Source organism: Neophocaena asiaeorientalis, unplaced genomic scaffold, assembly GCF_003031525.2.
Source record: "Neophocaena asiaeorientalis asiaeorientalis breed wild unplaced genomic scaffold, Neophocaena_asiaeorientalis_V1.1 scaffold362, whole genome shotgun sequence".
NCBI lineage: Eukaryota > Metazoa > Chordata > Mammalia > Artiodactyla > Phocoenidae > Neophocaena > Neophocaena asiaeorientalis.
The window spans coordinates 1,693,180-1,708,186 of record NW_020175700.1 but is presented as its reverse complement, the minus strand read 5'-3'; the positions used below and the strand labels follow the sequence as shown (position 1 = coordinate 1,708,186).

Below are 15,007 nucleotides of genomic sequence, written 5' to 3'. Positions count from 1 at the left end.
AAAAAAAAAAAAAAAAAAAAAAAGAAGCAAAAAGCAGTTGGGGTACCTGTCTGCAGAGGAGCTGGGAATGACCTCGCTGCCATGTTTGCAAGTTAAGGGGCTGAGACTTGATCCTTGAAGCTAGGGTCCCAAACGTTGGCCTGCAAGCTGAATCCAGCCCACTACTTGTTTTTGTGTGGCCCCTTAGTTAAAAATGGTTTTTTACAGATGATTATAAAATCTGTAATCATTTTACAGGTGATCATAAATTGATTTGATAGAGAACACTGACTTTGAACCACAGCTAAGTGAAATTTTATCCTCCCCCCAAAAAAAGAAAGCCATTATTTTCATTAGTAGAACTAGATTACCCCCAAAATATACTTATTATTATTATACTTTAAATTTCATTGACAAAAGTTTGTGGACATTTGTTTCGTTTCCTCTCTTGCTAAGTTAAGTACCTACATAGTAGCTCGATTTTTATCTCTTGGCCCACAAAGCCTACAATATTTGCCACCTGCCCTTTGCAGAAAAAGTTTTCTGAACCTGGCTCTAAGCATCTGGGAGCCACTGAGGGAATTTTAAGTAGGGCACAATAGGTCTATATTTGTTCTTTGGATTTTTTTTTTTTTAAATCACTGTGAGGACAGTGTTGAGAATGGAATGGAGTGGCCCAAGAATCAAGGCAAGAGGCCTCAGTTTTCTCATCTGTAAAAAAGAGAAAACAGCAACCCCAAGCCCTCTTTCACTCCCACAGTTGTTCTGAGGCCAGTATGAGGCAATGTGAGTGGGGCTGCTTTGGTAAGTGCCAGGCCCTGCCCGGATGCAGAGTGCAGGCCGCTGAAGGGCCCAGACGGAGGAAAGGGAGGAGCTGTCCTGGCTAAGGCATACCACCTGCCCTTGGGAGTCTCCACTTAGCTTCTTCTTCCTTGTTTCTCCCCTGAGGAGGGTAGATGGAATATGGAAAAACTCTTCTGAGGGTTCAGCCTAGACACTCAACTCCAGGCAGGGGAGGGACCCAGGAATAGGGGAGGGGGGCAAATGTTAGCAGACGTGCAAGAATTTGAGTTGGAGCCACACAAACCTTCATATGGCCCTGCTGACTCCAGTGGGGCCAGGCTGGTTCCACTACTGACCACACACTGGGGGCCAGGCTTACTGCTGCTATGGCAGCTCATACATCATTCCCAACCCTCACAGCAACCCTCCAGGTCAGACCTTAGTAGCTCTGATTTACAGACAAGGGGCCTGAGGCTCCTAGAAGTGAATTGTCTATGGGTAAGTTACTGTTAAATAAATCCCACATTTTCCTTAATGCCAGTGGTTTGCCAAGCGTGGGTCTTAAACCCCCTGCATTAGGTTCACCTTCTGAACCAGAGTCTGGGGCAAAGGGCCAGGGGTCCAGGGACCCAGGGACCTGCATTTTAGCTTCCAGGGGGAAGTTGAGAATCACTGCTTTGGGCCCCAGGCCCACCCACGGGGCTGAATATCAGCTCAGCTTCAAGAAACTCCAGGTTTCATCACTTCCAGAGCCTGCAGTGGAAGTTGGTGATGTTTTTACCTTTCTTTTGGCCTCATTAACCAATCAGTCCTAAATACAATGATTGACATTTTAAAGCTATCTGGCCACTTGCCAGAGTCAGAGAGAAAAGGGTAGAAACGTGTATGTCTGCAGGTACACACCGCTGTGGTACACACAGTCCTCATTTCCACTGGTCCCCACGTACCCACCTGAGGACAGGGCTGGCCACTTCATGAACACCAGGGCACACACAGGGCCTTTAAACGTGCCTCTCACATCTGCTCCTGAGCTGGACTTTCTCAGATGCCGTATTTAGTGCTGGGCTCTGCACAGCCAGCAGCAGCAGCAGCTCTCAAAAGCCACTGGCCCAGCGTTTCTCTTGTTTTTATCACAATAACAGCTGCATCCCCCAAGTTTTCAACTCTGGAGCAGGAATCCATTGAATACTGGACTTTCCAGATGTGCTCTCCTGTGCTGAATGGCCCAGGCATGGTTCTGTGGGCATGAAAAACAGGAAGGCACGAGAAACAAAGCAGACAGTGGGATTAAGTTACTGAAAAGAAAACCATAGTATTGATCTTTCTTTCAAAGGCATCTGCAGGGGAACGTTGGAGAACTCTGTTGGCTCCAGATGGAAATTTCCACTGCAAAAGTTCCCATTTTTGCAACATGGAGAACTAGATTTTCATCCAGGTAAAAGGCTGCAAACAAGAATTCACAAAGACTGTTTCCTAGGTCAGAAGCATCTCAGGACTAATCCCAGACCCAGTTACCAGGGTTGGGTCCCATCTTAATCTGGCCTCCCTGTTAGGTACTGTCATCATCAGGGTTCCATCCACCGCCTGATTACTTTATAGCTGTGAACATAAACATTTTCTATAAAAGAATAACAATTTTGTGTGACCTCTCTCTCCAAGAAATTCAAAGCCCACTACGATGAATCATTTGAAGAAAGGCAAAAGAAAATGGTTTTTATTCACAGGTTGACTGTGAGAAAGCCAACGCTGGACAGGTGTTACGTGGCCACAGGTCAAGTCTCTAGAACAGACTGTCAGGTCCTTGCTGTTCCTCCAACCGGCCAAACACACAGAGCCTTCTGCAGATGGCTGTATTTTATACATGATTCATGTACTGTCATTCCATCAGCGGCCCGCCTAGTTTCACTTTCCCTTTAAACATTTGTGGTGTTTTCCTTGTTGCCCTGGATACCAGGCAATCCAGAGCCAAGTTTGGAGTCCCCGCAGAGCCCTGTGTTAGCCCGTACTGCTTTCAAGGGTAGAGTCTCATTCGTCCTTGACCCCTTGATCTTGATTTTTCTAATCATCTTTGATTAACCCACTGCTGGGCTGCAGCAATCCACCTCAGATCCTTTTTGAAAGAAAGGAAGGTCATAATGACATTGATTTCGTATACAGAATCCTGTTCTTGGTTTGAGAAGTGTGCTTGAAGACACTTCAAGCCCTCATTAGTTACTTGGAGATGTTTGTAAATTGGTTGATATAGTATAAGAATGGAAGCTGATGGTTAAAGGGGTCAAGGGCTTAACCTTCTGTGGGGAAAACATGGAGCCTCCCTTGCCTGCTACAGGCTGGGTGGAAATCAGAATTCCAGGTCTCCTGGCAATAGGATGCCCTGTGTCGTCATCTGCCAGGAAGAGTTGCTCTCCTTGGGGTCGGGGCCCCTAACTATGGCAGCCCAGGCACAGCGCCTCCCACCTTCCCTGTCCCTTAGAAAACATATATAGGCGCTGAACACAGACTGCCCAGGACAAGGCTACATTTGCTATGGAAAGCTCCTCCAATATGGGAACGCTTACCGTGGCTTCGTGGGTGCACAATGCCTCAGGAGTTCCTAAATTGGCATCAAAGTCTGGAGGGTGCAGAACTGTGGGTGTGGACAGACCATCCTGGCCTGAGACCTTCTGGTGTTTGTCAAAACCTCATTGGATGCAGGAGAACTGTGAGTTTATGGGTGGATTGCCTGGGACGGAGAGAAAGGCAAAATCTCCTACCACATAGATTCAGTGTGACCTTTAGCAAGTGGAAAGAGTGATGCTGGGAATGGCAGGTGCTACTGCACCAACTCAGGAGGGACTGGGTGGGATGGCCGAGCTCCACATCAGGAGGGAGCTGAAAAGCTTAATTTTAAAGGAGGCTCGATTTCTTGCTCTATCTGGCCCAGAAATAGGCAAACCCAGCTTTTCTACAAACAGCTGGCTGTCCACTCTAAAAACAAAGCCTGAATTTATATGTGGGTATGCAGCAGGAGGCCCCTCCACAGGAAGTCCTGCTGATGCATTTGTTCTCCAAATATTTGTGCTGCAGTTATCCTGGAGAAGGATGATGGTAGCTTGCTCCAAGACAGTGGCCAGGGGCTGGAGCAAAGTCGTGGGGGAGTCAAGGGACGTCAGTAAAGATATAGAACCCATGGCACTTGGCAACTCAGAGGTGACAAGTGAGGGAGACAGCAAGGATGACACCTCGACTCCAAGACAGGCATCGTAGATACTCAGGGAGAGCTTTTCAGACGGGCCGCTCTGAGCAGCTCTGTGAGTGGCAGCGCCTGGGCCTCCCTCCCTTTCTCCCTCCTCTCCCATTTCCCTTGTCCCGGGGCCCCTGGTCCTCCTCTATCTGTATTTCTTTCATGGGAGGCTTCCTACCCACCTGTGCAGCAATCCTTGTGTCTCAGAATTAGTGGGCTTCCAGGTAAGGGAGCTACAGGTGTGTGTTTAAGTGTGTGTGTGTGTGTGTGTGTGTGTGTGTGTGTGTGTGAGAGAGAGAGAGAGAGAGAGCGGGGCTGGGTATGCTGCCTCAGACACTTGCCACTCCTCCTGCCTGGAACCCCCACCATCTCCCCCAGACCTGGTGCTCTTCACATGGCTGACTCCCCGTCCTGCAGGTTTCAACCCGAATGTCACCTCAGAAAGGCCTTCACTGACCCAAGCACCCTCTACCACTACTGACACCACCACCCCTTTATTCTTTCATAGCCCATGTTCTCTTTTCTTTTCCACAGCTCTTATCATGAGTTGTTATGCTATGTTTGTTTACACATTTTTAAATGCCTGGCTCCCGTACTACACTGGAAACCCCCATCGTCTGTTCCATCACTGAGGTGGACTCAGGGTTGGTGTCTGGCAGGGGCTCAGCAAACATCTGCGGGAATGTGTGCCTGCAGCAGAAGACGCAGGTCCAGAGGACAAGGCTGGTTTCTGAGGGGCTTGGGCAAACCAAGCCCCACCCCCGTGTGACCCTGTTTCTATAGGACAGTGCTGTCTGATGAACTGTATCTTGGTTTGTCCTTTCATTTCCCCAAGTAAGTGATCATTTCTGCTTGCCTTGTAAAGATTAGTAAATGAAAAGCATATTTGTGTTTTTCTAAACATTTAAGACATTTCATACTTCCACGTATTTTGGCTTGACGTCTTCTTTTCTTCTTAATACTAACCTTGAGAATTGACATGAAAATAGCAGCACAGTTCATGTGTTCCTGGGTAACTTCTCCACGGACATACTCTAGCATCAGATAATACGTATAAAGAAGAGTAGTGATTTCAGATTCTGAGCATTAGAATCATTTGAAATATTTTACCTTTCTCTGGCTTTTTCATTTCATGTAAAGACAAAATACACAGGCTTGGCACAGACCCTTCCCAGGCAAGAAAATGTCTTTCTCCATTTTCCATTATTGAGTTGCATAGCCTTGCAACTGAGATGGCTCTTTAGCTGCAGCCTGGCTGCAATGCCTCTGTTAATAAATAGGATGTGTCCCAGCAGCACTTTCATTGTTGGAAATTTCCCAATAGAGATGATGATGTGATTTCAGGACTTAAGACTGAAGGTTGAGGGAGAAAAGGAGGGCTCAGGCACACCAACCCACTTCTGCAGGGGCGTTGCCATGACTAGAAATGGCCCTGAGTACCAACTGTAGATTTTCAGAGATCCCCCCCAAAATCAGAAAATATGCTTCCTTGTGAGTTCAGGTTTTCTAAAACTGTTCTGGTTTTCTAAAGCCAGAGTAGACTGAGTCAGCTAATCTCCAAACCGCAGCTGCCACTGAGCCCATACAGGGCTCAGTCCACACAGGGAAGGGTGTAAGCTATGTCCACACATATGTCCACATGGGGAAGGGTGCGAGCTCTGGGGCACAGAGGTGGGCTGCAGCCAGGACAGCAAGCCGGTGCCTCCTATCCCAGATTCCTTGGCTCCTGGGCTCCTTAGAAACCTAACTTTCAAAACTCAAAGTCATGTCAAATATAATTTTTAAGGTTCTCATCAAATGCTTAAGACTGTGTCTTAACTCCCCTGGCTTTATGAATGACACCTAAGAGAAAGCAGCACCTGGGGGAGAGCATTCTTTCTTTCTGCTCTTGAACGTGCCCAGATCATGATGGTGGAGGTCTGTAACACTGCACCCACAGTGGAGCTTCCCTACCAGAGGTTTCAGTAGCCCTGTGGTCCAGCCATGTCCTAAGGTTGTCATATAAGAATTTCATCAGTTGACCTTTTGCTTTACTTACTTATTCATTCATTTAGCAAATATTGCATCTTAGGTGCTAGGGATTGTGCAAGGCCCTGGGACACAAAGGTGAGCAAGACAAACATGGCCCCTTTGGGGACAGCTTGCAGGCTGCTGTGAAAGCTCGAGTTCCCTTTTGTCTTCCTGCAGGGAGAGAGAGGAAAGCTCCTTGTTTGGTATCTAAGGTGTAATAAAAACACAAGTGACTTCTCCCAACCCCTGCAGGTAAAATCAAAGAGAACACAAGCAATATAATGGCTTCCTAAACTTCACCTGGATCCTCAAAATTTGTTTTTTGTCCACTCAAAAGGAAAACGAGAAACACCCTTTGGAGGCTAATTTCAGACCAGAGTGCACTGGCCTCCTTGGAAGAATCTGGAGAGTACAGAATACCTTTATTTATGATGGAGAATGTTCTCCTATCGAGGTTTGAGGAGTTCTTTACTTAGTTCAGCGAGATGTTTACAATGCCTGGCTGCCAGTAGGTTCAATTAACATTTATTGACTTTGTCTCTAATACCTGTTTTTAACAAAACCTACCTCACACAAAAATGCTTAAACAAATTTAGCTAAGAGCCACAGAACACTGAAAAATTCAATTTATGTTTCTTAGATAAATATATAGCTATGTAAGACGTTTCCTAGTAAAAGTCAGTAATGGATTATTACACTTTTTAAAAAACGTAGCATTTGGGGCTTCCCTGGTGGCGCAGTGGTTGAGAGTCCGCCTGCCGATGCAGTGGACACAGGTTCGTGTCCCAGTCCGGGAAGATCCCACATGCCGCGGAGCGGCTGGGCCCGTGAGCCATGGCCGCTGAGCCTGTGCGTCCGGAGCCTGTGCTCCGCAACGGAAGAGGCCGCAATGGTGAGAGGGCCGCGTACCGCAAAAAAAAAAACACCAAAAAACATAGCATTTGAAGACCAGTTCAATTACTGGATGAACCACTTTTTCCTGTCTCGGTGCCTGGTATGGCCTCCCTGGGCACTGTCATCACAAAAGGGATTGGGGCTGAGGGTCTGTTTCCCTCTCCTGGCTGACATCCCTTTACATCTCTTCCCTCTTCAGCTACAGTTTTGGGCAAAGTCCCTTAGTGAGTATAAGTAGCCTTAAAAAAAAACCCTAATAGCACCAGAAAGAGAAGAGTCTTGACTGCTGGGGCATAGGGGGTAGGATGGGGATGGGCTCACCTCTCTCTGGGCTTGATTATTGAAAAGGGCTGCTTTACCCAACCACGACCCTCTCTCCTAACTCCACTCTCTCTACTATCGTAACACCCCCAGTGAAAATGAGCAACAAGGTCTGGGATAGATGTGGTTATAGCAGAACCGGTGAGAATCCGTGTAAGTCCTGTCAGGTGCCATGTCCTTTTTCCCAGGAATTGTGAATATTCAGCTAATAGTATAATACCTCCTTCCCTAGAGGATGAGAGGCCAGGGAGAAGAAACTTCAATAACCAAAGGAGCATGATGGAAATTCCTCCTGAGTTTCAGATTTTGGAGGCCACCTCTTAAGGCAGAGTGTCCTGAAACCTCAGATTTTCTCAAATAATCGTTATAATGTCAGTAAAATTCTAATGCTTCAGTGAATGAATTAACACCATTGCATGTCAACATCAGCTCGTCTCAAAATGAGCTGCATCTGAGGCACTCATAAATATGTAAACAGGGAAGTTTGGATGGGTTTAAAATTAGACCTGATCTTTTACACTGAGTGAAGGTATTCCTGGCCAGGTAGGAGAAAATGAAGTCTGTCTGGCAAGACGTGTTAGCCCTGGAGAGAGGCCTCTCCCCGACTAACATGGATGAGGGAGAGCAGGCTTGCTTCTCGCTCGCTGTCCACATCTGAGCCTCCTCTGCCAGGCTTTGGGTGGTGAGTACCCAGGCTCCCAGCAGCTGTGAGCCAAATGGCGAAGAGTGCTAGAAGAGGTTACATCAATTGTCATCAGTGTCCCTCTCCATCTTCTTCCCCTCAAAGCAACACAGGACTTTCTCAAGGTTCCTAAATTTCCAAGGTCACAACAAACTCTCTGTGGATTAGAGCAACGCTAGTTCAAACCCAGGGAATGAGCAGCACATTGCCTAGGCCAAGCCAGGGCCCCAGTGCAGATTCAGAAGTCTGGGGATTGCTGGGCGGAAGGGCTAGGATCCTTGCCTTTACAGAATTTGGATTATATACTAAATAGAATAACAGGAAAATGTTTACTCCTTTTTAGGTGTTATGTAATTCAGCTAAGAAATAATGAATATTTTGTTATATAAAAAATCTTGCCAGATTTTCACCTAATAATATTTCCTTCTTCCAAAAGACAACCACATTCTCAGAATCCAGAATCACATTCTCAATTCCTCAGATTGAACCAAACATTCAGATGGTCCTCATGTTTTCCACAGCTCATAAAGACAAAGGATTTTGGCTGCCTGTGTGTTAATTTTCCCAAACACCTAAAAACAGTTGGCCAATCAGAATGAATACAGTCTTCAGTATGATGTCCCCAAACCCCAAAACTTTTGTGACTCGAGCTGTTACCATGTAGAAAAACACATTCAATCTTTTAAAAATACGAAATATATCAGATATAAGGAAAAGTACGAATAATATAACAAACACCTCTGAGATTACTATTCAGTGTAAGAAATAAAACGTGACCTATCCAGTTGAAGCCCCCTCCCCACCCCATCTCCAGATAGCTACTATCCTGAATTAGATATCATTCTCATCTTTATTATTTTACTGTGGTTTTATTTTACATACAAATATATGCACACATATGCATTCATCTGCTATTTTCTTTTTCTTCTCTATAATCATAAGATTCACCCATGTGGCGACACACACACATCAAAAATGTGTGTGGTAGCATGCATAAACAATACACATATATCACAGTGTGCTTATCCATTACTAAATATTCCCAAACTGTTCTACAAAATATTCCCAAATTGGTCGTACCAACTTTAATACCCACTATATAAAAGAGTTCTTGTTGCTTCGTATCTTTGACGAAGCTTGGTGTTATCATTATCAGACTATAATTTCTGCAGTTTGGTAGGTGAAGGGGCAATCTCATTGAAGTTTTAGTTTGCATTACTGATTACTAGTGAGCTTAGGCATGGTTATTAGCCATTCTGTTTTCAACTTCTTTGAATATCTGTTTACATCTTTTGATCATTTTTCTGTTGGTAGGCTTTTTTTCTCATTACCTTATATGAGTGCTTTATGCTAATCCTTTTCCAGTTTTGTGCAAATATTTTCCCTCAGTCTGGTTTGTCTGTACCTTGCCTAGGGTGCATTTTGGTGCACAGATGTTTTGAATTTTAATATAGTTAAATTTCATCAGTCTTTTACTCTTGATTTGTCTGGATCTTGTCTAAGAAATACTTCCCTACCTCAAGATCATAAACGTATCCTTCAATATTTTCATCTGTAAGTTCCAAGTTTTAATTTCACACTTAGTTCCCCAATCTATCTGGGATTAATTTTTGTGTTTGATATGGGGCAGGGATCCATTTCCTAAACCAGTTCCATTTACTGACTAGTTCAGCTCTTCCTCATGGACACTTCAGGGCCACTTCTGTCAATCTATCAAGTATTAGACTCTCTGCCATGTTTTGTTGATATATTTGTCTGTCTCTGGATGAAAACCACACTGTCTTAATTACTCTAGTTTTATAAAAGGTCTTGACATTCAGCAAAGCAAGCTCCTCCATCTCATTCTTCTTCAAAATTATTTTGACCATTTTGGGCACAACTCTCATGTCTCTCCCTGGCCCAGTATAAGCAACCAAATGGCAGGACAATAAGCAGAAGGGAGAAACCAAGCCAAAGCCGGTCCTGGATAATATACAGCTGAATATTTAACTCCTAAATAAATCAACTCCTAAGAAATTGCTGCATAGTAATGAATATAGAAAGCCCATATAAGATAAAGCACTTCTTTACAAAAAAGCAAAAACATTTTAAAAAGAAGAAAAGTTTTTTGGGCTATAGCAAGGGTCATTTAAAATTAGAAACTAGAGACCCCTCCTCTGGGTAGAAATGTTCTTGCCTTTATTTTCTAGAAACATAACTTTTAAACATAGTTTTGCATACGGATAGTCACAGAGAGTTCTACAAAATAGTGCTAAAACTGTACATTTGTTTCCTGGATTCCTCAGGGCATCCAAATTGAAGGTCAGACTGTTCCTGGAAGAAACTCAGAATACACTAATTCCGTCATAGCATGGGTCTATGAATGAAGTATTCTCTCATTTAAGGGAGACTTGATTTTCCTGCAAAATGCTCTCAGTGACATTTCCATAACCTCACAATTACTACTTGGTGTTCTGCAGTGTCTTCAGATCCAGACCCTCTTATATGGACCACAGGACAAGAGGACTCTGGCCACCCAGCAGACCATGGATGTCCTGTCCAAGTGAGTTGGCCTCCCCTCACACTATTTCCCCTGCAATCAGAATCTCAGATGAAGCTGGTTCTGTAAGGTACTACGGAACTTCCCGTGGAAAGTTTTACTGACTTCCCCATAACTCATAAACTATGCAAGCCCAGTTCCTTTGAATACCCAGTTGTGAAATATCTTCTTGCCAGATATTAGGAAGTAATTAGCTCTTGAAGAATGTCAGAAACACAGCCTGGGATTCGTCCTCCTGCAGACTGGCCGCCTGCAGGTCATCTCACCTGCTGGAGGGCAAGGGCACAGAGCCCTGCTTGGCCTGCGGGAGCCCTGCCTCAGGCTGCCCCTGAGAGCCCTCTGACTTCACCTTGACGGCCGGCCTTCTGGTTTTCACTACGGCACAGCCTGCGTACACCCAGAGCCCGCAGACTGACGGCCAAGGCCCTGCTCAGGGAAGTGCCGCAGGCGGGACACAGCTAGCGGGGTGTGGCGGGGGGCTGTCTCGGAGCCCACCCGCTGGGCCCAGGCCCCTTTAGCAGCTGAGGGTTGACTCTGTCAGCTCAGCAAGAATGGTCACAAGGAATTAGAAAATAGGAGAAGAAATCTTGCGTTTTCTGTTCCTGTGCCACAAGTCTCCTCTCATTTACAGTCCCTCCTGAAGCTCCTTCATGAAACGTAGCTCAGCAACCGCCAGGCTTGTCTTCACAGCCGCGAAGACTGGGCGCAAAACGCGGGCAGGTCGAGGGACGCCCCATTTACCCCACCCTCTGCTTGTTCGCAGGGCCCCCGAGAAGGCCGTGAAGCCTCGGCAGCCCCCAAGAGCCAAGGCGGCCTTCTGCACCAGCGGGCCGCAACACACCGCGCTGGGGAAGGCCAGGCCCAACGCAGCCGACTGAGCCCACCCCCACCAAAAGCTCTGCTCATGCCTGGGTGCTGACACTTAGGGTGCTCTGTAAATCTCTCTCCAGCCAGAAGGTGGCCTTCAACAGTCATTGGCAGATTTTCTAGGCTGTTTGCTCCAAATGCAACAGCGGTCCCATAAACTTCCCATGGGCCACCTTTTGACAGTGGATGCCCTTCCCGGTGATTTGGCGCTGCTATAAAGCATTTTTCTTTTTACCACCTTAGTGGTTTTTCTTGCCAGCAAGAATTTTTACCCATCAGCACTACAGTGGCTGAAAGGCTTCTCTTCAAAAGTTCGAAACTTCCTGTGTAGGAAAGTAGACTCAACATCTGATCATACACACACACACACACACACACACACACACACACACACACGGTGTATAGCCCCTTGGGCAGGCCTGGAGTCAGATCTGGAGCAGTAAGATTCTGGGGAAAGCCCTTTCTTATATAGGAAGGTAATAGAATAAAATGCTAATAAAAGGAAATTTGGACGTCCTGGGGTCGGTGTTTGTAAAATGAAGTCGCCTCAGAGCTCCTCAGAGCCTGGAAAGGGGCACCGAGGAAGCTTCTCCTCACTCGTGCACTCAGGCACTTATTGAATCTGGTTGAGCACCCAGGATGTACCAGGCGTGTGCTAAGAACTGAGGGCACGACGACAAACAGGACAGACACACTGTCCCCATCGTCTCAGAGCTTGCCATCCAACATGGACGCTAGTCATTAAACATATAATAGTGGAGTTGGTTGATGACAACTGAGGGAAAGAGCCCGGTACCACGGGGTAGGTGATAAATGGCCCTGACTTTTCCTAGAGGTCAGGGGAGGCAGGTGTAAGGGAGTGAAGAGAGCTGAGCAGGAGTGAGGCGGGCACGGAGGAGCTGCAAGGAGGCATGCTGACTCCCTGATGTTGCCAGCTGTGGCCTCCACTCCAGGCAGGAGAAATGTGGCCACCACTCTGGAGAGCTTTTTTTTTTGGAGTTGGCACAGCCCTTGGCCCCCTACTCTCCCAGTTGTGTTCCCATGTAGGTGGTAAGAGGGTGAGGTGGGATGAGTGCTCATGTCCACAGTGGTCTTTAGTCTCTTGGAGGGGAGGCCATCGTCATTCGAGAACGGAAAGATAGAGGGACATGTTTTGAGCACCTCTCTCCATGCTGTTGGTGGTGAGGTCCCGTGCCAGAACGAGGTGAATGAGCGCACAGAGGGTGGGAATGGGAGGTAGGCAGTGTTGTTCCTTCTCGTCCCCACCCTAATCCCATGGGCTGGGGCCCAGCAGGGCTGCAGGCTGCAGCTAATATGTCAGCAGGATGCAGCACGGCCCCCTCCCACTCCAACACCCAGTAGGAAAGCCAAAACCACTCTGGGTCCATTTGTGCTGGCCACCTTGAGAACTGAGGGGGGAAATAAACCAAAGTTTCATGGCAGGGTGGAGGGAGGCTGGGTCCCTTGTCCTCGACAGTGTGACAGCTGACTATACGGGCCACCCCTGCTAGTACTCACCCATCCCAGATAGGCCTGTGGGATGAAGGCACCATTCAAAGAAGGCGTGAGATGTCACTAGTCACCAAGTGTTCTATCTAGTTGAAGACACGGGTTTTGATGTGGATGGTGGAAAAGCATTTTAAATATGATATCACACAGAGTCTGCCTCAAAAATGTTTGTGCACCTCAGAAATTCCTATGCTGAAGCCCTAAAGCCCAATGTGAAAGTATTTAAGCTGGGGCCTCTGGGAAGTAATTAGTACATGAAGGTGAAGCCCCACAAATGGGATTAGTGCCCTTATAAGAAGAGACACAAGAGAAATGATCTTTCTACCATGTGAGGGCACAGCATGAAGGCAGCCGTCTGCAAACCAGGAGAGGACCCCCACCAAGAATTAATCCACCAGCACCTTGGTCTTGGATTTTGAGCCACCAGACCTGTGAGAAATAAGTGTCCATTGTTTAAGCCTCCAGCCTGTGGTATTCTGTTATAGCAGCCTGAGCAGACTAAGAGTCCACGCTAGGTTTTTGAAAAAACAAAATGTAAATTATGATGTTACTTCTTCCTCTATTTCTTGTAGGATAGTATTTTGGAATCACAGAAACTAAAACACTTTTTAAAACATTTAGCCACCACCCTGAGAAAGAATGAATTTAGGAATGTTCCATCAAATGTCTCCCATCTATTAAATGTTTTAACTTCAAAATGAAAGGAAGAGTCTAGCTATTCATATGTTTTGTTTTTGTACAACGCTACAAACAGGTAAGAGTATCTACTCCTTTGTCTCAAACTAGCGCACTTTTTTCAGGCTCCTAAGAGATGGGCATGATTAGCCATTCCGGTTTGCACTTAAGGTTAGTAATGAACCATCACGGTGTGCTCAGGACTGTTCTCATTTTAGCACTGAAAGTCCCATGTCCCAGGAGACCCCTCCATTCAAGGCCAAACGGGATGGTTGGTCACACTACTGTCACTAGCCTTCCGGGATGTCATGATGACATTCTTACCACAAACTGTCCAGTCTATTTGAATACAAGCCAGTGGTTTATGCTCTGTCTGCCATGCTTTCTAGTTCTGTGCTAACAATATCGAGTTCTAATTCAGGTGAGGAATTAAAGAACTGGGACTTTTCACATATATTATCCCCAGTGATTCTGTGCCACCATAAAAAAAACATGCACATAAACACATATATGCTTTAATTAGAATTTAAATAAAAACCACAAAAAAACCTACTGGAAAACATTCATTCTCTTTAGGAACAATGTGGGATTTTTTCTTAGATTTTTATTTTTATACATTCTTATGACATATCCCCTCACAGGTGGTTAGCAAGATCAGCTTTTCAGATGATTCCATCCTAAATATACATTTTAAACAAACAATATCAAAACAGCCAGTGGGAAGGTGAAACACATTCCATTAATACCGTTTTGTCTACACAAAAATAAATGTGAAAAGACTGGTTGTGTCCTTACCCTGTCCCACCACACAGTTGACTACTATTGTCTCCAGAGTGACTGGTTTTAAAGGACACGGAGCTGTGGCATGACCTGTCACAGGGTCAAGGGCACACCCTGCTCCTGGGTGTTCCAGAGACTTAGTAACCAACAACAGCTCATGACTCCATACTGGTAAATACTCTTGTCAGGATACTTCTTAAAGATATGCATTCCAACATGGAGATAAAAATTAATATCTAAGACATTTATTTTCCAATGGAGGTCGGTCATGACTTTAATAAACCTATTCACATTAGCCCTCATTTCCAAGGTCACAAGCTAGGAGAGTGGCATTAAACTAAGCCTACTTAGACACACATAACAGACTCCCGCCATCATCAGTCTGTCTTGCCATCAAACAGTAGGCTGTCACCTTGACCGAATTCTCACCAATAAATAACTTATACAAATCATTACCAATTACAACTAACGTAAAATCAACTCATCTTTTTATTAGAAACAAGAAGTCTTCATTGGCAAAGCCATCACCACCATACCAGTTTCTGACAATCACTAGTGCATTTGGCAGATAACAAAGGTTTACACTTGCAATTCAAATCAACTTTCTTTCTATACCCTGCTTCACGGTGTTTTAAAAATAGATCACCCTGAAAGCTGTGCTGCATTGATCCTCCACTTCTTGATTAGGAAAACGCACTCTCCCTAAACTACTTGTTGTAGCCATTCCTGGCAGCTGAGGAGATAT

The 15,007-nt window shown here is 45.6% G+C and overlaps 1 protein-coding gene across 3 annotated transcripts in view; it reads left to right on the top strand.

Moving 5' to 3' along the window:
* The window catches only part of TTC23 (tetratricopeptide repeat domain 23), a 110,926-nt gene extending 99,157 nt beyond the window's left edge, over window positions 1-11,769 (top strand). For all 3 annotated transcript variants that reach the window (XM_024732067.1, XM_024732068.1, XM_024732069.1), the window contains 2 exons: window positions 10,352-10,434; window positions 11,195-11,769. In XM_024732067.1, coding sequence (XP_024587835.1) covers window positions 10,352-10,434; window positions 11,195-11,309 — 198 coding nt within the window. In that variant the 3' untranslated portion in view covers window positions 11,310-11,769. The remainder of the gene's footprint in view (window positions 1-10,351; window positions 10,435-11,194) is intronic.
* The last annotated feature ends 3,238 nt before the right edge of the window (window positions 11,770-15,007 follow it).